This window comes from Strigops habroptila, chromosome 10 (assembly GCF_004027225.2).
Source record: "Strigops habroptila isolate Jane chromosome 10, bStrHab1.2.pri, whole genome shotgun sequence".
NCBI lineage: Eukaryota > Metazoa > Chordata > Aves > Psittaciformes > Psittacidae > Strigops > Strigops habroptila.
The window spans coordinates 34,621,261-34,646,993 of NC_046359.1; the positions used below are offsets into that span (position 1 = coordinate 34,621,261).

General features: G+C 45.3%; 2 protein-coding genes across 4 annotated transcripts in view; one reads left to right on the plus strand and one right to left on the minus strand.

Annotated features, from left to right (window-relative positions):
* The first annotated feature begins 3,623 nt into the window (after nucleotides 1-3,623).
* On the plus strand, nucleotides 3,624-6,663 carry LOC115613737 (carbohydrate sulfotransferase 9-like). Its single transcript, XM_030499627.2, has 2 exons — nucleotides 3,624-3,758; nucleotides 5,252-6,663. Exons 1-2 carry the CDS (start codon nucleotides 3,659-3,661, stop codon nucleotides 6,058-6,060), a joined length of 909 nt encoding a protein of 302 aa, XP_030355487.1. The 5' UTR covers nucleotides 3,624-3,658; the 3' UTR covers nucleotides 6,061-6,663.
* Nucleotides 6,664-6,988: 325 nt separating this feature from the next.
* XDH (xanthine dehydrogenase) overlaps nucleotides 6,989-25,733 on the minus strand; it is a 69,931-nt gene continuing 51,186 nt past the window's right edge. For all 3 annotated transcript variants that reach the window (XM_030499625.1, XM_030499626.1, XM_030499624.1), the window contains exons 22-37: nucleotides 25,163-25,287; nucleotides 24,290-24,423; nucleotides 22,804-22,891; nucleotides 22,106-22,192; nucleotides 21,000-21,191; nucleotides 20,365-20,510; nucleotides 19,707-19,788; nucleotides 19,018-19,113; nucleotides 18,165-18,293; nucleotides 17,099-17,173; nucleotides 16,201-16,253; nucleotides 14,964-15,078; nucleotides 14,245-14,310; nucleotides 12,395-12,583; nucleotides 10,974-11,141; nucleotides 6,989-10,003 (exon numbers count right to left, since the gene is read on the minus strand). In XM_030499625.1, the coding sequence (XP_030355485.1) occupies nucleotides 9,953-10,003; nucleotides 10,974-11,141; nucleotides 12,395-12,583; nucleotides 14,245-14,310; nucleotides 14,964-15,078; nucleotides 16,201-16,253; nucleotides 17,099-17,173; nucleotides 18,165-18,293; nucleotides 19,018-19,113; nucleotides 19,707-19,788; nucleotides 20,365-20,510; nucleotides 21,000-21,191; nucleotides 22,106-22,192; nucleotides 22,804-22,891; nucleotides 24,290-24,423; nucleotides 25,163-25,287 (1,796 nt within the window). In that variant the 3' untranslated portion in view covers nucleotides 6,989-9,952. The remainder of the gene's footprint in view (nucleotides 10,004-10,973; nucleotides 11,142-12,394; nucleotides 12,584-14,244; nucleotides 14,311-14,963; nucleotides 15,079-16,200; nucleotides 16,254-17,098; nucleotides 17,174-18,164; nucleotides 18,294-19,017; nucleotides 19,114-19,706; nucleotides 19,789-20,364; nucleotides 20,511-20,999; nucleotides 21,192-22,105; nucleotides 22,193-22,803; nucleotides 22,892-24,289; nucleotides 24,424-25,162; nucleotides 25,288-25,733) is intronic.

A 25,733-nucleotide genomic window follows, 5' to 3' on the forward strand; every position in this document is an offset into this window, starting at 1 on the left:
CCCTGTGACTAAAGGCAGCCCTGTGGGCAGGCAATAGGGGTCAGTCTGTGCCGCAGTGTTAAAGCAAGCTGGGCAACCAAGCTTCTCCATGAGCACACAAAGAGGAGGTCAGGAGGCACGAGATGTGATGGAGAAGAGGCTACCTACTCAGCTTGCAGCACCCCCAGTTTATCCACAGATACCCGCCTCCTTGGCATTTTGGTTTGATTTTGACGAATCCCCAGCCAGCAGCCCTGCTATTAGGATTGTCCTTTCCAAAGGCAACAAACATTTTCCATGTTAAATGATGCTCCAGGAGCAGGGCAGCTTGTTCCTCTCCAGCTGCTCCCGCGTTTCTGCCACACAACTTCACATACAAAACATAGACATCATATCCCGAGTTTCCAAACAAGAAGTGGGAGAAAAAGGTTTCCTATCTGCTCTTCCTTTACTCGCAATGTAAAAACATCCCTCGCTGAATGAGGCGGCGTTTGCCATCACTTTGCAGAGTTCACATTCCCACAAGCACAGTATCAAGGAACAACAAGAAACAAGGAGGGGGGGGGACCAGCACACCAGCGCCTGCAGGTCATGGTCACACAAGACAATACTTAGCACAATTTGGAAGTGTGGGAGGAATGCGGGAAGGCCGAAGATGAGGATGTTTATTAACATGTAAGAATATCTCCAAAGGGTTTGCATCCTATGAGGGGAAAAAAAAGGGAGCCTGAGGCAATCCAGTTGGAGCCATCAGTGGGGCTAAATCTGGAAATACATATTCAGGCAATTCTGAATGTAGAGAAAAAGAGAGTAGCTTTTTCTCACATTTACAGCAGTAAGAGTTTTCCTAAATAAGGTGAAGCTTCACATGAATTTCCTAATTAATTCCCTTGTGTAATTGCATTGAGTAGGACTGAGTGTGCTTCCATGCCTGGCTCAGCCTCTGTGCCCGAAAAGGGTGCTGCCTCCCTATAACATAAGGTAGGGAGCCTTCTGGTTCAAGAATTACAGTCTCAGCCTTGTCAACCGCTTCTAAGCAGTCAATGGGAGGTGAGCAGGGAAAGCCTGGCAGTAAGTTTAAATTTAAAGTGCCTACAGACACTTGGGAAAACTTTCCAGCACCAAAAAAGAAAAGAAAACCTGGGGACAAAACCCATTTAAATGGCAGATGCAAGTTAGAGAAGGAAAGAGGTTCCCTGCTTCTCTTTTCCCTGTAAACTCAGGAGAGGTTTTCTCCTGTTTGCAGGTCACAAAGGCGCAGCAGACACTGCATCTCGTGCTCCTCTGAAGAGGCCCATACTGGTAAAACTTTCAGTGCTGTTTCCTTGCAATGCAAAGCAAAGGAGGGGGGGGTTTCACTGTTTTCTCCTGCCCCTCAGATAGAGAACATCTTTTTGCTTTCACCTTATGACTGTAAAACACAAATAAACTTCATTTCTCCCTTCCAGCTCCAGCTGCATTTTTGCTCGCCAGGGCTGCGGTTGGGACAGTCCCTGCTGAAATGTGACATTCTAATGCAGGAAGGCACATGCTGCTGCCACCTGCTTAATGAAGAGAACTTGCAGAACTGCTTCTTCCCCTTTTATCCATTAACTTTACTGCAGGACACTAACATAAAGCACCTCCTTGTGCTCAAGCCAGGTCTGCTGGCAGCTGGGCTCCTGCTGAGCCCCAGCAGGGCTCTGGTGTGTGTCCAGGCCACAGATGCTGCTGCCCCGCTGCCTCAGAGCAGCTTTGGGAGCTGCAGAGACGCACCAGATCAGTCTCCAGGAGCAGGGAAGCTGATGGTGCTGCCCTCCACACCAGCCAACCTGCGCTGGAGGGTGTGCTGCCGTGTACAGTGCCCTGCACTGCAGTGATTTCCTGACGCACATGTAGCCCTTGTGGGGGGGTCTTGTGTTACTGATGCAAGAAACGCTTATTTTCAGTTAATAATAATAATTAATAAGTTAATAGTTAATAATAAGTTAATAATAATGCCTTTACTTGGGCATCCTCCTGCCCTAAGACCCATGAGGCTGAGAAAAGCAAGCATGGCACTGCAGCTCAAAGTGAAATGTGTGTCTTCTGCCGGGATGGGAAGCAAAGGGTGGCCATTCACTCCTGCCCCCATGCCCCCCAATGTCAGGCTGCACCGTGCTTCTCCTATGTTTGGGGGGTGGGTTGCAGGGACACGTGCAGTGGGGTTCCGCTGCAAGACCTGACCTCCCATCAAGGATCCCATCACCTAAAGGACACGTATCCTCCTCACTGGGAGATGAAGAGCATTTCATAGCCTTTCCCAGAGTCGCGGCAGCTTTCCTAAGGCTCGAAGGAGACCCAGCAGACTTTAAAAGCCACATCTGTGACCATGACGACGGTGAAGATAGCTCTTCAATCCGCAGCGGAGAAGTGCTGTGTACAGCCCAACGCATCAGAAGCGGGAAGGGCTTCCTTGGGCATGGAGCACCCTCTGGTGGGAAAACCATGGTTGTCCAGCCCAAACGAGCTCAAATCCAACCGTGGCACAAGACTGGGCTCTGTTAAGACTCCCTGGGAGGTGGGTTTCCAGCACCCAGGGTGGCTTCACTGGCAGGTCCCCATGCAGCACAGCCCTTGCACCCACGCCTGGCTAGGTACCCTAGCCCGGTTTGTGTGCCCGTCTTGCCTGCTTGCTCTCCCCGACCTTCGAGGCAGCAATCCCTTCTCCATTGGTCACTACAGCCCCTCACAGCTTCAGCGTCTTTCAGCCAGTGTGTCCTTGCCCTGCGCCAGCCCACGGGATGCTGCTGGCAGCAGCTCTTGCCATGGAAAGGCAATTTGTGTATAATCACTCCCTGGTTTTGAAGTCTTTGTAGCCATGATAACCATGGGTCTGATGGGAGCAGTTCACACTCCCCAGGCTGCTGCAGTCCTCTTTGCCTTGGTCTTCACGGTTGTCACACTCCCTGGTCAGGCTGTGGCTCATTCGGGAAGGATGGGGGGCAGCACATGCAGCTTGCTGCGTGCTGTGCACCCCCTTTTCGGTATAACGGGGCCTCTGCTCTGCCTGGGGTCTCCAGCTGCTCTCACACAACGAACAGAGGTCACAGATTTTAAGCAGCGCCCCCCAGAAGGGCACAGGCAGCAGTTCAGCACTTCCAGTCCCTCCTGTACTGGAACATATAACACTGGATGTGCTCCATCACACCACCTCCCCTGCCCCTACTTCTACCTTAAGAGACCCGCCAGGACCATGGAGGCAGGACCCAGAGCCCACCACTTGCTTGTTCAGCAGCGAACGCTCCCCACAGCAGCATTCCCTAAGCAATGCTTCACTGAGCAGCAAAGCCAGCAGAGAACAAGGTGTACCAGGGGATGGGGGACATCTCTCCCGACCTGGGTCTGCAGGGTGGTTCTCACAGGGATCACAGTCACCTGGTGTGGCTGAGTACTGAGGATGGCAAAGCCGTTGAATAAAAGGGCAGATTCTGCCTCAAAAGGTCACGTTGTAAACATAGGGCAGGAGGCACCTTTTGTGCCTCAGGCCATTTCCCTGCTCCTAGCCAAGCAGAGCTGCTGCCCAAACAGTACTTTAACCCACCTCTGGGTGTGTTTCCTATTAAATAAACACAGGAGGTTCCCCAGCACCCTCTCTCCCGGTCCCTGCCTGCTCGCCTGCACCGTGCTCAGCTCCCAGCACCGCAGCAGCACCCAAGAAATGCGTTTCCTTCCCCGCCTCGTCTTCTCTGCTGCCCTGGGCATCGCCGCCTTCCTCAGCTGGAGGCTGCTGCTCCAGAGCCCTGCCATGGGCGAAAGAGGTAACGCCAGGGCACTGTGGTGGTCCCACATGGAGGCGGCACTTCGCCTGGGAGAAATGGCCTGGGGATTTCTTTGGAGGTTCTGGGTGTGCAAAAGCTTATAGCATGGAGAATACTGTTTGCACAGCCCCTGGGGCAGGATAATCTGCAGAGAAAGCCCTTGCTGTGAGCCCTGCAGCTTTATGTCCTTAGTGGGGTCATTGATACCAGGTGTGGTGGGGAAACTGCCAAAGGTAGCTCCCCAAACCTTTGCTGGGAATGGTGAAATGCTGTTGGGAAGGCAGAAGGGAGCAGGGAAATCAGTGCTTAATGCCTCTCTTGCCTAAAAAAAATCGCAGAATGGTTTGTGTTGGAAAGGACCTTAAGATCATCTAGTTCCAACCCCCTGCCATGGGCAGGGATGCCCCACACATGTCGATCAAGGCTCTGCCCAGCCTGCTCTTCCCCTCCAGTCCTGGGCAAAGTCATCATTAGATCTGTTGGTGTGGGGCTGGGCAGTTAGAGAGCAGCCCAGGATAGCTCCAGGCACTGCTGTGTTTCTTCCTGGGTTCCTGGAGTCCTTTTCCTATTTTTAACTGTGTTTCTGTTCCCTGTGTGGTGAACTCCACAAATCAGTGGGAAATAATTAACTTCCCAAGGACCTGGGACCATCTCCCCAGGGCTGCCAAATGCCTGTGCTGAGCAGATGAGGCAGATGTGCTGCTGCTATAAACGAATAAAGCAGCAAGGCAGGTATTCATCCTCTGCATTCAAACCCACTCTGGCCTCTTCACATCAAACCCAAGAAGATAACGAGTAAAAAGCAAAGCTGGAATTTGAGAAATTAAACCAACTGCAATAGAGGCTTTATATTTGCTTTTGCCTTTTATATTGGCTTTGTTTTCTTCTGGCTTCTGTTTGCTTTTTGCTTTTTATTTGCTTTTGCCTTTTTATCTACAGTAGAAAGAATTTACATGTGGAAGTGATGCAAGAGGTTTGTTTGGATCCCTAAATCGCCCTGAGCCATTAAGAATAATCTCTTGCTTTCACATATATTTTATAGCTGATGTTAGCTAATTAACAGAAGCAATTTACTACTACTCAGCCTTCCAGAATATTTCTGACTCATTTTGGTAAACTTACCTCAGTTAAGCTCAATTGAAAGTGAGGAGGTACAGGCAAAAGCTCCAATTTAGTGCAGAAGGGGGTCTGTGGCACACTGCTACAGGCCAGGTCAGTGCTCAGACACAGTGGTTTGGGGAAAGAGGGGTCTGTGTGTCCAAAATCCCCCACGTTCACAGGGACAGAAACCCATTTCCTGGCAATAACGAGCTCTTTACCACGCAGGGCTGGTCTCCCTTTCTCTACCCATCTTCTTTGCTCAGGCTACATCCTTTCCATACCGCAGTAACTGGAAAAGGACCTGCCACAGCATCCCGTACTGGGGTGCCAGCTCAGGGCAAAGGTCCACTACGAGCTTTACTCACCCTCCATCTTCAAATGGTGTTTCCCAGGTGACCTGGCCCCCAGGGTGGAGGAGGGCTTCACTTTGACCCTGGACACCTTCCTTCATGTCCAGCAGCTCAGGAAGAAGAGACTAAAAGCTTTCTGCAGCCAACCGGGTAAAGTGACCACACTGCCAAGGAGCCCGGAGGACAGAGCCTGCCTGCTCTCAAGCTTGAGGGTCAGCACCAAGCTGGACCTCCTCTACTGCCAAGTGCCATCGACAGGGACGGAGGAATGGCAGCAGCTTCTGGAAAAGCTGGAGAAGGAAAATGTGACGCTCCCAGTGCCGCTTCCCTACCCTTGGTATCACACTCGGGAGGGACAGCTGAGCAAGTTCAACCTGACAGAGATAGAGGCCATGTTAGGGTCCTACACCAAAGTGTTGTTTGTCAGGGACCCTTTCCACAGGCTGATCTCCACGTTCATGCAAGGCACGGGCAGCAGCCCTTCCTTCAGCAGCTTTGTTCAGGACGTTCTAGACAGTGGACCACGCAATGCCAGCATGGCTTGGAAACCACTTGTTAGCATCTGCCAGCCCTGCCTTGTCCAGTACGACTACGTGGTGATGTTTGGCTTCCTCAGGCAGGAGCTGGCTTATCTGCTGCAGAGGGCTGGGCTGCCTGTGGACAACCTCCTCCCCGAGTTCACCGACAGCCAAGTGCAGTGGACCTACAGCTGGTTATCAGAGCAGATGTTCAGCGAGCTGTCCCTCCAACAGAAGAAGCAACTGTCTCGTTTCTACCGCTGGGACCTTGCTGCTTTCCCGTTCTCCAGCAGCTTTCTGTCAGACCTCCGCAGCACCCCAGAGACCTGGTAGAAATATCCCGGCTGGAGGGAATGGTTTGGAGAGATTTAATCCAAATGGAAGTGCTTTGAGATACCGTCTGGGTCACAGGCAGACCTTTGCTCCAGAGCTGCATGCAGCACGCTTGTCCATGTCACCGCTCCAAAAGGCACAGCAGAGAGCGGAGATGGACCACCGCCAGGGACAGGCTATCAAGGCTCTTCATGTGGCTGAATTGTGTTTCAATGTGGCAAGAGCAGGCACTAGGGAAACACATGGCACTGGGATTTGGAAAACTGCATGAACTGAACTGTGATGGGATTGAACAACTCTCCGCAAGCCTACCATTGTGGGCTGGGTTGGACCTCCTGCAAACCACAGCCAAATGCTCTGCCTGCACTGCCATTTCATATTCTGGGCTCCTTTTTGGGCTAAGAGGTTTGGCAGTGGCTTCTGTGGGACAAATCTCACCATGCAGATATACGAAACACTCCCAAAGGAACACATCAAGTGGAGTGTGTCTACTCTGCACAAGTAGGTGAGATGACACAGCATTGCACACTCTCTTGGGGAGCCACTGCTGATGTTCCCAACCCTGCTCTGGGAAGGACAGGCGCAGCCCATCATTTGGATTTATCCGTGCTGTGTGACCTGTTCCTGTTTTATGACCTTAACATCTCCTGCATGTTTAGGCTCAAGAGGGCCCTGAGAACACATGATGCTCCATTCGCAAGTTTTGAGTGAGGTTCCCTCTTTGCAGGGCTGACTTGAATGGGCCAAGCCTAGCTTTCAGCTCTACTCGCTAGCCATGAGACAAGGACATGGCAACCAGCCCTCCTCTCCCAGCCTTGGTCACTGAGCTGACCTGCCTCTAGGAAGGGTCCATCCTTCCCAAACACCAAGGATGAGCTGAAGTTGCCCAGCTTTCAGATTGTGACAGGTTTTTACCATAGCGTAGTCGTTTCCAGAATAATATTCAGCTTTATTTTGCAGTGTTGTGACAGAGAATTCCACATACATTCATGTGACAAAGACACGGACTTGGCAATGCTCATTAAAGAACAATAGTGGAAGCTGTTGATTAGAATTGACCTAAAATAGCTACTGAAAACTTGGCTTCTCTCTCTCATCAAGGGACATGTGATTAATAATGTTTAGACATCAGATCAAATGGCCTCCTTCCACCCTCACACAAACTACTCAGGTACAGCAATTACTACTTAAGTGCCCCTATTGTGCGTAATAGTGTACAGTCTGGTAAGGTGGCATAGTTCCTCTTTTGAGGATACAGTTCTGGAAGGACTGTCACATTAGTCATGCATCCATACTGTATTTCACTGGGAACATTCTTCTCTTCATAAGTAGCCTTCCTTTCAGCAATTGCAAGCCGAAATCCCATGCAGGGAGATGTGTGTAACAAGATCTGATGCAACACCTAGCAGAGGGCAGTGCTATGCACCCACAACAGGAGAGCTGATCTCAGGCAGCTTTGTAGTGCAGCCCACATTATTCCTGCCAGCCCTCCTTCCCTAAGGTGCCTGGCACTTAGTTCCATAGGAAACCAATGTATGAAATGTTAAGACACTGAGAGGTGAAATGAAAATCTCAGTTTCATGTTCCTTAGGGTGCCTGTCTCACCACAGGCATCATGATGATCTCTCTGTAAATTCCTATTAGCCTCCAAGCTTCCCTTTTTCTTACATCCTCAAACCCAGTTTCTGTAATTACTTTACAACCCTGATTTTATACTATTCTTCACCCCTCCCCTCCCCCCCATATTTGATATCATTTACATTCAATTCCAGTGCACCCCAAAAGGAAAGGGTTTCCTCCTTGCACCAGCTAGTGGCTGTGGAAGGGTAATAAGAGGGCCCTGAGCTGCAGTGAGCTTGAGGGCAAGAACTGGTGCCTGGGAAACAGTGGCTCACTGGTGATGCAGCAAAAATGGCTCCACAGGCTAAGGTCTGCACTGAGCTAGCCTGCTCTGACCACTGCATGTACAACATGGCAAATACACTTCAAATTAACACACAAAGCAAATAACAAAAGAGAGACTTGATACATCTAATTTAAATGCCACCTGACCAGGAAGTCACTGTGGCTATGAGACATCCAAACCTCTTCTGAAATGATGAAAAAGGTGCCTCCAGAATCATGGGGGACAAAGAGCACTTACTCATCCTGCCAGTGACATCTCACCATGTCCCAGGACACCCACAGGGAGCAGGCCTCTTGTGAACACTGGTGGCTTTCCCCTGGGACAATGCTGGAAGCTCCTCAACATCACACTCTTTGCCTGTAGCTCCCCGTGTTCTGCATTAACACATGTTCTATGCTTAAGAAACACCAATATCATATTTCAATTAACAAAACAATTACATAGCGAGCCCAGCAGGCACAAAATACTTTCTGCAGCTCACATATACAAATGTGCTTCTTCTAGATGGTAGAACCATAATATTTTAAGCCAAGAAATAAACCTGCACATTTCCAAGCTATATACCCTGGAGTGCTTAAAAAGAACATATTTCAAACTGTGCATACATTAAATCCTAAGATGGAGGCCAGTTTTAAGCAGTTTGAATGTGAGCAAGATTTTGTATAAGGCAAAGGAGCTACATCCTCTTGCACCATATGTTTTGGATGGCCCTAGGAGTGCAAAGGTTGAAAAAGGACATCTTTATAAAGCTATGGGCCAGAGAAACAGATAAGAGTTTGCACATGATGAGCAGGTACAGTACATGGCTGACATCACCTAGAGATAACATGATGCTACAGTGTTAAATCTAAGTGACAAAACCTGTGAAGAGGGATGCTCAGCGTTAAATCCAACATGAAAAATGCATTCAACCCAGAAGACACGAGGTCATCACACAGCACATTTTTCAGACAAGCAGTCCCTGTAGCAAAACATTCTCATTCTCTTACATTCAGCAAAACCAAGAGTTGTCTGGAAAAGAAGGCAAGGCAATAGCATGACAGCAAGGGACTGACCCTAGAGGGCACCCAGAGCCAGCTAATCCCCGGCTGTGTCAGTCCTCCTTCCTCTCCCTTTCCCGGGCCGGTATAAACTGCCCTGGGAACAACAATGAGTTTCTCTGTTACTCCAAGGTCTCTGATGTCCTTTCCTATTTAAAGGATGGGGAAAGACGTGGAGGTGTGGTGTGGGAAAAGGCTGTGCGAATGAAGCAGCATCTTGCTGCAAGTCTTCTTGGTATAGCTCTAGTTTTTATCTTTAATCAGAGAAGACAAAGTAGCATGTGAACTAATTCATTAAAGTCCCAGAGCAGACAAAGCAATAGTTATTTAACTTAGGATAAATCAGCTATTGGTCACATTTTAGGGTTTTCCTATGAACCACTTTTGTTAGATAGGCAAGACCATCTTCATTAGCTTACATCAAAACTCCTCATCTTCCTCCAATGTACATCTTTGTGTGCAGAAGGGACACAACAGGGTCCAGCCCTCAGTGCCTCTCATACCTTCCCTATCTCAGCTAGAGGACTGTTTGTCTGGGTTTAATGCATTTAAGTTCTTCTTGGCACAGCATTACAAGGTGATCCATCTTTTCCCTATAATAGAAAAAGAAGAAACAACTACCCTGCTATTTCACATTGGCTGGTAATAAGCATGTCTCCCATCCTTACAGCAGTTTGAAATGAAACCTGTAAGATTTTTCAATAACATCTGGATAACATCAGCTCCCACTTACTCTTCATTTGCATTTACATCACAGCTATAATCTGGCACTAATTCCTTCTGCTAGAGAAAGCAATGACTGGACAATTACATGTGAAAGCTCCATGAATCAGTAGATGAGCCGCATGAACACAGATTTATTTTTCCCATTATAGTTCTACTGCCTTGTGGTGCCTCTGGTGTCAGCGTAGTTTCATGAGGAGAGTTTGCTCCTCAAGCTTCCCTTTTACACACGCACAGACCATGGCTTAAAGGTCCCTGGCTCAGCAGAAGGGCACTGTAAAGAGAAACCAAATAAAGTTAGCAACAAATGAAGGTCCTGGCCTGGGTTTGGTGTGCCCCACTATGCTCCTTTTGAGGTGGGTGACTTTGTACCACTGAAGATCTGAGCTCATACCCTAGTCCTTCAAAACAGAGAGATGTCTGTCTCATGGCACTCTTGTTAGAAGCCATGTCTGGCTCTAGCTGAAGGGCTCATGGTCAACAGTTTGTATAAGTTCTCAAAACCATTTCCAAGTCCTTCTCCCAGGCAGTGATGCAGGTGAGAAGGACCAAGATATCTAGGTTTTGCTGTTAACCACAAAGGGGTTCAAGCTGGCAAAAGCCTGGAGGATGGCCACATGGACAGACAGCTGTGTTTTCTGAGCTACACTGGAATCAGCAGGACTCTGTGCAGGGACCAACTCCTGTGCAGCCCTGTCACAACACGTAACAGAGGAGGAGCCCATGAAGAAACAGTGACAGGGTTAACTCCTGCACTCATTCAGATCAAGCCCACAGCCTCTAAGGAGAGTCCTGTGGTCATAACACTGAGAAGTGAGCATTTTCAGTAACTTTCCTCTCCCTCCGTCCCTGAGGGACTCCACTAAATCACAGAGTGGACCTGCAAGATGTGTTAGTGGTAGTGATCCCCTAAGAGAAGATAGTCAGGAGCACCAGGGCAATAAGTCAGTGCCTTTGTTCTACAGACAGCACTTGGAGGATGAAGGGATGAACTGCAACTTCACTGATACTGTATGGCAACCCTTCCTGCAATAGGAGCCCTAGCAATGCTGCTCTGTGGATTGGTGTCTCATTTGGTGGCATGTTAAATGAAGGATAACACCCATGAAATAAACCCCATCTGCTTAAGCAGGGCCACAGCCTCCTCATCTTGCCCTAATCCCAGACCTGGGCCACTGTGACCAGCACACATCACGTGGGGTTAGGCTGGCTGCGGAGCAGACTGTGGAACCAGAAGCTGTTACCATTTTGGTGAAGGTGTCCACACAAGCATTGCGGATCCTCTCTGGGGTGGCAGGGCTGTCCAGCCTGAACGCTTCAGTCACACCAGAGTCCTTCCTTGCTGAGTAAATGGCATCTTTAATGGCATAGAACACCGAGGCAGACAGGAACAGAGGTGGCTCTCCCACAGCCTAGACAGAGCACAAGCAAGAGTGAGGCTGTAGCCCAAAACAGTCCTGGCCCTTGAAAAACTAATGAAGCTGAAGAAAGACGAGCAAGCCCTACATGACAATCAGGAATTGTTCGCATTCCTCATTCTTTCTTTGTAACGTCTCAGTCTCCCAGGTGTGAACAGGAAGGAAAGGCCAAGCCAAAACAGCCCCTTGCCTTCCAGATGTAACCAGTGGGGAAACATGAAGCTAAAACAGCCTCCAGTCTGCCACATGATATCAGCGAGGTAAGACTGAGCTAAAACAACTCTCGGTCCATTTAAAGAAGAGACAGTAGGAAAACACAAGCTTTCTGGCACAGCAAGGCTGTTAGGAAGAAAAAAGGGACTAACCCATTCCCACAACTTTTTGGATGGTGCTAAAATTGCAGCAAAGGGAATTCAGATAAGTCAGTGGTGAGTTTTCTGGGCAGAGACCATGATGCTCCATCACTGGAGGTCCTTGCAAACCAGCAGGAATGCCCTGCTCAGGGATTACACAAGTATTATCTAGTACTGAGGTCCCTGCCAGCCTCTTTTCTCTTAATTCTGCCATCACCACTGATCACCCAAGAACTTCTCATTGATGAAGATGTTCCTGTGGATGGCGGGGAAATGGGAATCTCTAAGGAGGCAGGCCAGAAATATACAGATAAGGATGTTAGGTGGCCTCTAAATGCTCTGTTGAACCATAAGTAAAACAAATTCATTGATGCTGCACATCCATCCCCACTCTGTGCTAACTGCAGAGAACAGCACTGACTGCAGTGGAAACAGCTGAAAGACACATGGATTAACAATGGACCTTTAAGGGTGTCATGAGCACTGTGAAACAGTAAAGAAACAACACATGAAAACTCAGACACAAGATCTTGGTCTATCAGACAAGGAAATTACACTGCTGGAAATGTTATCTGCAGCGGTGGCTCTGCTGCTGGGGAAGAGCAACCAGGGAGCTGACATGCAGGGGGAGGCTGCAGCCTCTGTTACAGCAGCAAAGCCACTTCAGTTCTCTCTAATGGACAATCAGGGTGGCAATGTGCAGGTTATTTCAGTTCATCCTAACTATAAAGGATAATATGCATATCTCTGGTAAGGAATAAGAAAACATCCTGACCCCTGAATACAGCCAGCATAGCAAGTCAAACTATTTACACACAATGCATCATTACTTCATCACACCCAGCATCACGGCGTTATAGAGCAGGAAGAAGCCTGCAGATCTCACAGGTATACCTTGGACGAATAAACTGCCTTGCTGTTTGGACAGTCACGGAGAAGAGACACATAGAATTCCGTTGGGATGTCTCCGAATGCTGGGATTTTGTACATCCCAGGCCCTCGAGTGTACAAGTTTCCTTCAGGAGAATAGCGCAGCTCCTCCATGGTGAAGAGCCCAAGGCCTTGGACAAATGCTCCTTCTATCTACAAACACATCCAAACAAGGTTACATATTTTTTGTTGCTGTTTTTCCCTGCACGGGAACAAACAGTGATGATTTCTACCAGAGTTTCCAGCCCTCTCCTCCTGACTAATTTCCCACTTTTCATCCCTAAAGCCTTGTCCCTTCTGCTGAGTACGGCTTGGCATCTTTTCACAATCCCTGTGTTCTCATAAAGATGTGGCTGCGTTGCCCTGGCAGGTGAAGCAATTTACAAATACACACGAACAGATATGCTGCAAATGCAGGACAGGAATTTTCTGATGAAGCAAGGGAAAAGAAGAAAATCAATGCCAAAACATTGATTCTTTCACAGGCAGTTTAACACTGAATGAGTTGTACTTGCTGATAATTCAAAGAACAAGACGACTAAAAGGACTGAAGATGACATACCTGAAGATAAATTATTTTACGCTTTCTATTTCAGTATAAATGCTTTCCTAAGTACTGCATATTCTCAGGTGACCAGCACAGACACCTGCAAAAACACTCCCATATCCATTCAAATACTAAAGACTACTGTGAATTTTAGGAGGGAAAAAAGAAAGGGGTTAAGCAGCTGTGAGAGGAGGATGTGCTTGAGCAACCTGACATGAAGCAGCTCTGCTCTCTGTGCGCACAGAGACATCTGACAGGCAGAGCAGTCTAAAGATCTGGCACACACACTCATTAACCCAGCTCTCTGTACTTATGTTCCCGCAATACAATATCCTTTCTCTCCTGTGCCCCCAGATCCTCTGCAGCAGTTCCTGGAAGGACACAGGAAACTGAGATGTCTTTGACAGGCTCTGTATAGCCCATCTCTTTATACCCAAACCGACAGGCTGTGAAGATGGAAAAGCTCCTTCTCCCCTTGGCCACTTCCAAAAAAATCTCTTTCAGGAAAAATGTTACTTTCAAAGAAGTTTCATTTTAACTATAGCAGCAGGAATTACACTACATCGACATCTAGAGTTACCAAGGGAGCTAAGATAGCTAGATGAGCACATGCAAATATCTAACATTTCATCTCTTGGTATATCAAACAACCGTGTGTTTATTACCTTTATTTGCTGAGAGGTACCATTGTGATTACTCCTGCACAAAATGTGGAAGTAAGCCTGTCCTTGCCCAAGGAATTTGCAAGCTAAGTGGCTGGTACAGCTTCCTACTGAGATCCCCACACAGCAGTAGCTGGAGGACAGAACCTCTTTAGCCACAGAAGAATTTTCACTGAAGTAAGTGTGACTTGACGTTGACAGATAGGAGTGTGGGATTTAGTCTCACATGCCACACTGCAGAAACTAAGCCTGGGATGAGGTTATTCCATCATATTAGTATTTTCTATTAGATTCATTCCTTAGGCAAGGCAGATGCTGACAAGCATCAGTGTGGTGCTAACTGGAGAATATCCTGTAGTCTTAATGTCTGAGGCAAAAAAAAAAAAACCCAAAAGGGTATTTCCCTACATAATTCTGTGCCTGTGGCATAGTTGAGTATAGGTCAAACTGGTTTTCATAGCTAAATATGCCTCACTGGATACCCAAGTTTAAAATGCCCTGTTTGCAAAGGCACAACCTGGAAAGGGATAATGGTCTATCTAGAAAAGCCTGAGAGTAGTGTGGGCACTTTAACATGGTAGAAATAGCAATGCTATTTCACTTACCTGTCCTATATCTATGGCTGGGTTCAGACTGGTACCAACATCCATAACAATGTCTGTGCGAATGTTCTGAAAGGCAGAAATAAAGAATAAATCAGCACAGAACATTGCTACTGGTACCCTCTGGTCTTTTATGAGGAGGAGTAATGTATCCAACCACTACCCACACTCGGCCAGTGTTCAACCACCTGTCTCAGCTCAAGTGACTTTTAATCTGAGGTTCATCCCTAAGGTAAACTAAAGGAACTCACTGAGGTTTTCCCCCGAGATCCATGGACCCAGTTGATATTCATTCCAAGCTGCTCGCGTCAGTGCTCTGCACCTGAGCATAACCAACCAGGTCAGATTCTGATGAAATACTCTCTTCTCTTTTCTTTCTTTCTAAAAGTCTTCAGTGCTATTTTTAATGATTAACTCAATTCCAGTATGTTTCTGTTCTTTTTGTGCTAACACAGTGCTGCTATCTCTTACTTAAGCAAATCCAGTAACTTTTGCAATCATTTATTAAGCCTCCTAATATCCCCACAGGGTAGATAATTATTGGTTTATTATACTTTACGGATTGTTGCACTGTGGAACAGAGGAGTTAAGAAATTCACTGAAGGTCACACCAGACCAATGGCAGAGCTAGGAACAGGCTGACACCCAGTATTTGTTCTAACTCCCTGTGAATGTTTCCTTCACCTAAACACAGAGGGCTATTTCACTGCTGACCCCCTCACCTTGTGGTCACCTGTCAGGCAATCTATCTCAACCTCAGAGCAAGCAACGCCATAACTGAAGTAGCAGAATGGTTTCCCTTCGTTCTTCTCAAAGTTGTAGCCAAGGTCAGGAATTCTTGATACCAAGAAAAACAAAACCACATTTCATTCTATGAACAGTCAAAATGAATGCAAGCACATTGCAATGTATAAAACCCTTATTCACTTTTGTTTCAACCCTTCTGTCAAGCCCATGCAGAAATGAAAAGTGTAAAGAAGAGATCTGCTAAAGCTGCTCTGTATTCCAAAACGTGACTGAAACTATCAAACTCTTTTAGCCATCATTATTTTCCCATGAATCTCAGGGCTTGTGAAGACCATTATGAATTCATTCCTACCAAGCCAGTAGCAAATCTTCTGCTTTTAGAGTGCAATTGAACATTTCTTGGAGGTCATCAAATTTCAGAGCATAATCAAGTTGAACCAGAATCTGGATTAAGTCAAGAAGTGATTTTAAACCCAGTTCATGGCAAACTTTGTATCTGGCAACTTATACTTTATCTGAAAACTGGATTATTAAAATACTAACAGTTACTTGGTTAAAAGAAAAACACATTTCAGAGATGCAACAGAAATGAGCTCATATTGTATTTTAGTCCTAAATAGGCTCTCCAACACTGTGTTTTATGTTAACCCCTCTGCCTCAAAGATGATGGATCTCTGGTTTCCTTCAGCAGCAAAGCTAAGAAAAGTGCCTCATTTCAGAACTGCACAGGAACCAGCAACAGTTTAAAGTGGGAGAATGAAATTGGAAACACAGGTATCTGCTCATGCCACAACAGACAGGATACTGCTCCAGCCAATTGCCATAAGCAGCTTTGTCCTCAAGGACAACCCCTGCCCACTTTTCCCCCTGCATGATGGTTCTAGTGCAAAACTACGTCACAAGGCTGACACAGAACAGAGCCCCAGGCAAAGCTCTGATTTCATTTATGCCTCCTCAAACCTAGGTCACCCAGAATGAAGTTAGATCTACTTCAGATTTACATGAGATTTGAACTTGGCCTCAAGAGCTGTGCTCCATCAGGAACAGATTCTCTACAGCCAGGAAAGCGTTAACCTCAGCTTAATATTTCTAGGTAGGAAAGTGAATGCAGTCCCAAGTTAGAGCAGAGCCAGAGGGATAGGGGCTCTAAGTCCCCCCAGAATTTCCCAACCAAGTAAAAGCTGTGCCTCTACAGTGTGAATATTCACTCACCTATAAAACCCCGTTGCTGACAGGCTAACGCAGTTCTCATAGGCGGCCTTAATCTGGCAAAGTGAACAAGAGTTTGAAAACAGTAATTGTCCAACCACTGCAAAACAGCTACCCCAAACACATTTCCAGGAGAGCATGAATAGAAGGTATCCAGTGACACACAGCTTTCATGCTACCCAGCACCAGCAGTGCTAAGGAAAACATCATGACACAGCTGCTTCCCCAAATAGCCCTGTCAGCAGCTACCAAGGGCAGAACTTGCCCACCGGCAGAGGGATGAGACTTGCTCTTGTTTGTGCAGCTCGCAGCTACAGGTTAGACTTTCAACCTCAGAGACAAAGGTTAAACTGACAGTCGTCTTGACTTCAACGAGGCCAGGGAAAATCCTACTCTGGCTTGCAAACCACAAAGTCAGAGCTCCTCTCTTGAAGAGAAGAGCTTGGATCTGAAAATGGCCTGAGAGCCTTACAGCACACCAATTGCTTACTATTGAGGGTACAGAGGTATTGCAGCTAAGGAACACTACAGGAGGTGAATAGTAGCTCACAAAAAGTCATCTTTGTCATAGAATCCCTTCATTATAAATAAGGTTTCTTCCCATCCGAGACTGTAGCCTGACTAGAAAGATATATGTAACCACTCAAGATTTCTATTTGGTCAAATTTGTCATGGGCAGGCACCAGGATCTGGAGAAAACTCAGTATTAAAGTCATAACTGATGTTTTGGGGATGACCTCTTGCAAGTGTTGGTTACTTCCCTTGCCAGGTTTCTCTCTCACTGTCTTTGCACAAATCTGTGCTAGCAGAAGGCTGGAGGATATACCTGCATACAGGGTTTGCCAACTAAAACAACCTCTGACAATGCCCATTTGTCTCGTGACAGACACAAGCAGCTTACCCAGTCTTCCCAGGATCCTTTGGGATTAGACTGTTTGATCGGCTCAAGTCTTTTTAAGATAGTCTGACATGCATTCTAGAAACAAAGAGAGAGAAGCAATACTTTAAGATTTCAAAAGTCAGCTTATAGCATGAAGAGCCTTATAAGAGTTTCAAAGGACTTTCTGGTTAAATCAATATTGCCTTTAGGATTTAGGCCTATCATAAAAAAGAACAAAGTTCACTAACAGATACCTTGCTATGTAGGAAGAAACATTGACTGAAAAAGACTTTAAAGCAGATTGACTATGCTGATAGAAGGGAATCCCAAATTCAGCGCAGAATATTTAGGACCATGACACAAAATATCAGAAGTCCATGCATTTATACAGTAACTTTATCTGTACCAAGTCATAGCAGGACATCTTAGCATATGATCCTATAACACTGAAAAAACGTATAATATTCTTGCCAAAATTCAACACACCCAGACAAGCTGTGTAGAGAATAAAAACAACCTGATTATTTTACTTTACAGGTTACACTTCCCCTTTTCTTTAAACCTGAGAATGATCAGTACTAAATTCCTCTTTTCAATGGAAAAGTCACATATCCTGCAAATATATGCATTGGTAACTCCAGCATGTCAGAGACAATCATGACCATGCCATTGCTATAGAAAGATGTTTGCTCTGAGTGTATCAACATTTAGAGGTCTTTGATTCTGGAGCACAGCCCACAAACCATCTGTTACCAATATTTGCAGCACAACGTATTTGTTATAGATAAGGCTGCATTAATTACTAAGAAGCCAGCTATTTAAATGGATGTTTTCTTCTGTTCATTTGAGTAATCACAAACACTCAATTTTAGAACTACAAAAGGACTGAAGGAGAGTTTCAAACAACAATTCATCACCTAATACTGCTGATACTTTTAGCAGGTAAAGAAGTTATGAGATATCCTTAGCCTGGAATTGCCTTTTAATGGTTATGTTTTCCTTAAGCAACAGATAAATACACATCAAACTTTCATGTTCTGCAGTCCTAGGTTATAACCCACTAGTTCAAATAACTCAGTTTCCATACATGAACAGCCATCCCATTGATGTCTGCACTGACGGATGCGGCTGTCGGGGAAGTATTTGGGACAGTGTTTGTGCTGGTCTCACTGATGTAAATTTTGGAGGTGGGGATTCCCAGTGACCTGCTAGCAACCTGAAAAGGAAAGGTAAACAATGGGTAAACAGCTCTTCTTATACATGAGCATTATCGTTCATTGCTTACACTGCTAGCACTGCAACCTCTACCCTCTTCTGTCCTAAACCTCATTTTCCTTGAAGCCTCAGGTGATTCGGTGTCTGAGCACTAGCCAGAACATTAAGTTTGTCCTTCCCGGAATGAATGTGTGTGAGCATATACACGTGCACTTTTGCCACAATGAGACACATTCAATTCACTCCTGTGAGACTAAATTCTTCTCTCAACAGTTGTAAGAATCAGACGATAAAGAGCCCTATTAGATTCCCCTTTCCTTTCCCTGCCAAAGCAATATTGCTCTCTTAGGCCTTTTTAACTACAAAGGTATTAGTACATGCAGATAAGTATGTTTGCAATACAACTAATTTTTGCATAAAATATATGTAAACTGTAGTTTTATGGGAAGAAATGAAATTGCTAGAGAAGCTAGATTTTAAGCATAACCTGCATTATCTACATAATAAACAGTTCAGATGATGAACCACCTAATTCTCATACTCGATTGTGATAATACTCTGGAAATCTAGCACTGCTGCTGAAACAATGAAGAGGAATTAGTCATGGTTTGCTACCCTATGCACGCACATAGAGGAAGCAGAAAGCTGTCTGAGGCAATACTGTAGACTGAGTGTAATTTTCCTATAAAGATGTCTCATTTGGTTAAGTCCAAACTCATTATTACCTGAATCATTTTGGTGTGAAGTCCTTGACCCATCTCAGTACCCCCGTGTGTAAGTAACACAGAGCCATCTGTATACACATGGACCAGAGCTCCAGCCTATAAAAGGAACAGTAATCCAAGAGTCATCATAAATGAACTAGTGAAGTACTTAGCAGTGTTTCAGTTACAAACTACAGAGAGAATTGATTTGGAACTAGACCAATGTTTTTATCGGTGTAATTAAAGCTACTAGTTTACACTTGAAGTCAGTTTGGGTTAGTCTCACCAACTCACTAGCAGTTCCAGTGACACAACAAACCTCAGTCAGTATTTTCAGCTTAGAAAGCAATGAAGTAACCCTAACCTGTCCCTGTGAAAAAGAGATGCACCCTTCACCTGAACTTGCTAACACCACTGAGAGTCTATCAAGTCAGGTCAAACACAGGAACAGTGTTTTGACTATTGAGGAAGAGGGAATAGGCAGGGAAATTAACATAACACAATACCATGGAAACATAGCTGCACCATGGTGTCTTTTGGTCACTATAAACTGGTAACTGTTGCTCATTTTGGTTTGCAAAATGTATGCTCTTTCTTGACTAATCTACTACTACTCTGAAAAGCTCCAGTTTGGTACAAATGGACGAGGGCCTGGGGGAGGCAGCGTAAATCTAGCTTCTCTACTGAAAAGATGAATGACACTTACAGACCTGGTTCAGAAATGGGATAGTGAAACTGATGCCAAATTTGGTAGGAATGATGCACATCCCTCTCTTTTTCCAGCGATTCTGCCTGCAGGGAAAGAACGTTATTTGTATACTCATGAGGCTTTCATTGCAACTCAACGCTATGGTTCCCTCTGACAGCTTAGGGATCAAAGCAGAAATAAAGCACCTGAATGCAGTATAGACTGAGTTAATCAGTAGTTTTTATGAAAGATTGGCTTTGTTTATGGGTTCTAGCAGAAGAAATCTGAACTGAAGATGCTCCCCCAGGCACTATAGAAGCAATTGTCTGGACTATTAACTAATCAGTTACTAACCTGCCACCTAAAAAAAGACTGTAAGGCAGTGGAAAGCCTGAACAAAATGCCTTAATAGCCATTTGAAAAGCCTAGCGGGGCTTAACAGACGTCCTCTGCTTTGCTACATTTCACTTGCAATATCAGGTTATGGTAGGTCAAATACTGTCTTATTTAAGCTACAAGCTTAAGAAGTTTCTTTCATAGTGAGCATAAAGGAGTTTCAGAAAGAGACATTTTTAAAGTCACTCTATAAATACAAGGTCTGACTTCATATCACTCAAGCTGCTAAGAGAACTTCAACAGGTGATAGGCAACAGGTAACGAGTCAGCTCCAGAACACCTACTTGTTGAATTCTTCAATTAGTTTCTTCCTGGCATGATAGCTAGAGCTTGACAAACATTCATCCCAGCACCTTCGTAGAGTAAATCCCTCCAGCTTTTGGTTAAAATGAGTCAGGTCTCCTTCATTATAAAGATTGAGCTTCCGCACCTTCCCAAAGAGACACATAAAGGACATGTCAATTTTCATGCTTCAGATTAGGTTTTCCTAACGGAAAACATCAAAAGCATGTTGGTTCCTAGTTTTAGTCCTCTGCTCACTCTACATTACAATAAAATTAACAGAATATATCTGTTTATGGGGAAATGGGGACTAAGACATTAAAGCTGGAAATTCTCAAGAGAGATTGGGGCTTAAGCACGTTGTTAGTAAGTTAAAGTACCTAGTGCCTTTGGGCATTTGAAAATGTATCTTCCTTAAAGCGGGTGTTCCACAATTGAGGCTGCTGAGGGAATGTAATGAAGCAGAAGATAAGCCCATGGTATAATGTGGCTGGCATACAGGAAGTCTGACATCCTGCTAAGTGCTTAGCAAAAATGAAGGGAAAGCTCTTATGCTTAATAAACTTCTGTGGTTTGTCAATTTCTCAGAGCTTGTTCAAAGGCCTCACCACTCTGAAATGTGTCAGTGGATCTGTACCTCCTCAGGTGGCAGGCCACACTTCCGAGCAATGTCACTCATCCAGCACTCAGCAATCATCATTCCTTGAGGCCCTCCAAAGCCACGGAAGGCTGTGTTGGAAGACAAGTTGGTCTTGCAAATAATGCCCATGCTGCTGACATTGGGGATGTTGTAGCAGTTATCCAAATGTAACAGGGCTCTGTCCATAACCTGGTGAAGAGAAGGAATGAGGGTGTACATATGTTACATGAATCGCATGTCAGACTTCTCACTAGCTGTCTAAGCCAGGCTGGAAAGCTCTGAAGCTAATGTACAGCAACTGGCACCTTCTCTTGCACCCTGCAGTTCTGCAGTCAACACAGCTGGATGAGCACTGAGGTGCAAGCAGTACTCTGTCCCATTTGCAATGGAGTGGCTAGTGGTATCCTCCTGAAGGACAGGACAATAAGCAAACTTCTCTGTTGCTGACACTTATGAGCGTGGGACAGATTGAGCTTCAAATTCCTTTGTTGGCCCTCGTCTTGTGCTGAGCCAAACTGCTACTAAATACCATTACCCATCTGGAAGAACCAGAAAGGAAGAAAGGGAGCTAGAATAAACATGACTGACACTAGACTATTTGGTTGGTTAGTCATGTGACAAAAAAAGGAGAGATTTTTTTACTCATCAGCAGAAAAAAAATCTTAAAGACAAACTCAGAACTCAGCCCCATTCCTGTCCTTAGTGCTTGTGAAGCTAATGTTAGTTTTAGCCAGTCCTTAACAAGTTTGTTGATTTAGGCACTCTGCCCTGAGCAGCCTGTTGACTTGGATGTTTCTTATTCCAAAGAACAAGCTTTCCCCAAAGCTGTGGAACTATCAGTCATCTTGCGTTGTGCAACAAGTTACCCACCACAGCCCTCTGTAATGTAAAACAAATCTTCTTGACCCTTTTGCCTTATCCAAGTTATTTCAGCATCAATAAGAATTATGTGGCACATGCCAAGGCAGGTCAGTTGGCTCAAAGAGCAGGTGTAAAAGCTGCAAAAACCCATCAAGAACTGCTTTCAGTCATGTCAGAGAGCAGGATGTACAAGCAGGGCTGCAGACAATAACTCTCTGAAGCCATCAGAAAGTTTTACTTACACCATAAGAGAGGTCTACAGAGTTGCCCGCATTGCTGTAGTATGACACCTCCAGACTCTTGACTTTCCCGTTCTTCATGAAGCCAACCTGTCAAGAGAGTCTCCTCAGTAATTGATTTTCTACACAATGTTCTGTTTTGTGCTTCCCTCCACAAACTGAATGGACCTCACACAGGCAAAAGGCTGACTGTCCTCTGCTGCAGCACAGGCAGCAACTCAGGAAGCTGCCCAGTAAAGGGTCCACTTATGCATCTTAATCTTGCTCCAGAGAACTCTTCTAAAATAAGTGGTGGCCACTTGTCACAGCCACACCTTTTTTATCAGGCTTTTGCTTTGAAAAGCATTTGGATGGGGACTGAAGAGGAAAGGAAGTTAACAAAACAAACAGTAGTACCATACTCTAAACAAATGGGGAAGCATCTAAGAGCAATGTGATTGTCAACAGGGGCAAAGTCTTGGTTGCAAGGAAGAGGGAAGTGTTGATGCTAAGATCATACGAAGTGAACAATCTGAGCCAAATGAATGTCTGTAGGACTTCAACAGGCAAATGTTATAACCCAGCTGACCTGATCCATTTCCAGCAGGGAGATCAGCAGTGAAACAGCCAGAGCAGCATTTTTTTTCCGCAGTATCTTACTAGTCTGATGTTTCAGGTGATAACACCGGGACACCATGCATTCATTTCATATATATGCATACCTTGTACCTGCCCAGGAAGGGATGTCTCCCACCACTTATCAGCATGTCCTCATCTCGGTCCAGCATGCACCTTACTGGGCGGCCAGTTCTGTTAAAGGATATATTTATCAGGCAAAGCCTGAAACACACAATACAGTTCCTACAGAGCAAGACTCTCCTCTTTTTGCTGAGCATTGTCTTTCTGGAGTGGCAATGGGGAGTTAAGGGTAAACTGCTCGGTTCATAGATCTTCCTCTCAAGAAAATGGCAAGATTGGGTAAAAAAGCAAAAAAATCCCCAAATCTTAGAAGCTGGGACATGTTCGTGAAAACTCTTGCAGAGACTCTTACATTAAAAAGAAGGATAGTTTCTTACAGAGACAGATACTAATAACTGAGCAATCACTGTCTTCTAGACTATTTCTCAAGGCACTCTTGGCTTCGCAAGTGAGAATGCCATATGAACTATATAATAACGCTAAGAGGAGTTGCTCTTCATTTTCTAACAATTCTTTCCAGTGCCTATCTTCAGGTTGTAAAAATGTCCAAGGAATGCCATAGATATTATCTCATAACCTCTGGAAGATAAGACAGTGATATGTCTTGCAGAGACAAAGGAAAGTAAAAAATGCACATGTATCACTGATTAACTAGAGAAAGCCCATGGTTTGCTCAAAATAGGAAAAATAAAGCTATTTAAGCACAGGAGCTTCTTTTTGGCTGTTTTCTTCTAAAGGTATTTTATCAAATTGCTGCTGCATTGCAAGATCCATCTAGCATAGCCAGCAGGGTGCATCCTCACCTCCAAGGGCAGCATTGGGAAGGGCTATGTTACACACTGTGCACAAATGCCATCTCTGAGGCTACATTCACTCAGATCCACAGAAACTTGCAGTATGTGCAAATATCAAAACTCCAGAAACCAGAAGCACATTTCCAATCTATGCTTCAAAAGTGGTTAGAGTCTAGGTTCATTCCCTGAGCTTTTAGAGGTTTGACAAGTATGGATTTCTGTTCAATGGCCCGCCACCCTTCCTAGGGAAAAATCCAAAGAGAGAGTTCGCAGAAGAGCAGAAAAACAGCAGTGCAAGGCTGGTGTATTAGAGTTTTAAGCAAGGAAGAGACTCTCATACCTCTGTTAGACAAAACAATAAGTATGGCTAGTGCTGGATTTTGAAAGGGTCTGGGGTGAAGTGGAGAGGCAGATAATTTGAGATATAAGAGTTTTCAGAGAGCTCCAAAGGAACATCACAGTAAGGGGGTTTTCCCTGTTTCCTATTAAACGCTGATATTCCCACATAAGCTTCACCCCTCTGAGCAGGCTCAATTTTTCTTACCAGCTAAGAGCCCATTAGACACTTCATTTGGGAAGTCCTAGGCTTGCTATAAGCTGTACAGTAACAAGACATGAAGAATCTTGATATGCTCCAGTCCAAATAGTGCTCCAGAAAGAGGCAGGCTGGCACAGTCTGAAAGGAAAAAGCCCTGTTCCCCACACCCAAACTTACTTGAAGGCTGCAACAGCCACTGCAGTTGTCAAAATAGTATTCCTTGTCTCTTTTCCTCCAAATCCTCCTCCCATTCTTTTCACTCGCACCACAATACGATTTGAAGGGACTCCCAATGCATTAGCGGCAAACTCCTAAAGAACAACAGAACAGCAGGACATAAACGGAGCTGAGCTGGTGTTAAGAACTAGATACTAACACACTGCCTTTCTGCAACCACTGCAACAGTGCAAATACTCTGTTATACTGCAGGTCCTATTGGTCCTGCAATTAGATTTGATGCAATTGGAACCAATAAGCCCAGTATTTCATCCCTGAGGTGGGAAGGCACACAGTGCCTCAGCAGACAGCACCCAATTCAAGAAGAAACTGACATGAGATGAGGTTGCCTAAGACATAGGTCTCATTTAGCACGGGGTTTGATGACCATACCACTCTGCCCATTCTCCTCACTCTATTATGAAACCTTTGGACAGTCTTGGTGAGTCAGTAGACAGGCCAATGCCACCCCATAGTGCCAGTAGCCTATCTCACAAGATGGCAGAGTTGGTACATATAGTCAGCATTTACACCACCTCTCTTCCTGACATGCCATTCAACAGCCATGCCTACTAAGCAGCTGGCACCCTCTCCAGAAAGGGTTAAGCATCTGATCCCTGGCAACAAAGATGTGCTGCCAACAGAAACATATCTGTCATCTTGAAGCAGATTCAGGACATCAGTAGGATGGATATGGACTTTAGCTCCCATACCCAACTCTAAGCATGTGGTTTATTTTATTCAAGACAACATAGGACCAACTATAAAAACCATTTATCTAGTCCAAAATTGAGAAACAAATGCCTTTTAGGTAGCAGGTCAATGTGACAGTACCTGTGTCTTCGTGAGGTTTTGGGTCGACACAAAGAGTTCCATCTCACCATCTTCCCCCTTTGGCACAGCCAGAGTAGCATGAGTTTCCAGATAGAAATGCTCCTGCCCACCAATGTACATCTCTCCTAGAAAATGGAAAGAAATGCCCCACAGATAGGGTGTCTCTGGTGTTATAAGTTGTCTCCCATCATGTGCTGCCTGCAAGATTTAGGCATGTGTTAAATGACAACCCTTTGCACTACGCAGTTTTAGAGTTTGGATATCCCAAACTCTAAAACTGAAACTGTTGGTTTGACATTAAAAAAGCAAAGAGGAAAAAAAAAGAAACCCCAACAAGACATCACACACACACTTCCTAGAAATCTTCAGTCCAAAACAAGTGACTGGTGTTTCAGAAATAAGCTTGCACACCAAGCCATTGACCCAGCATCCCTTAGGATGCAGCGTTCAGTGCCTTTCAGACTGCCCTGGTAACACCTCTGAGATGAAGGATAAAAATAAGTCAACTAGCAGAGCAGGTCAAATCCAAGGTTACAGACTTTGAAACAGGAGAACAAAAATAGAAGTCCAA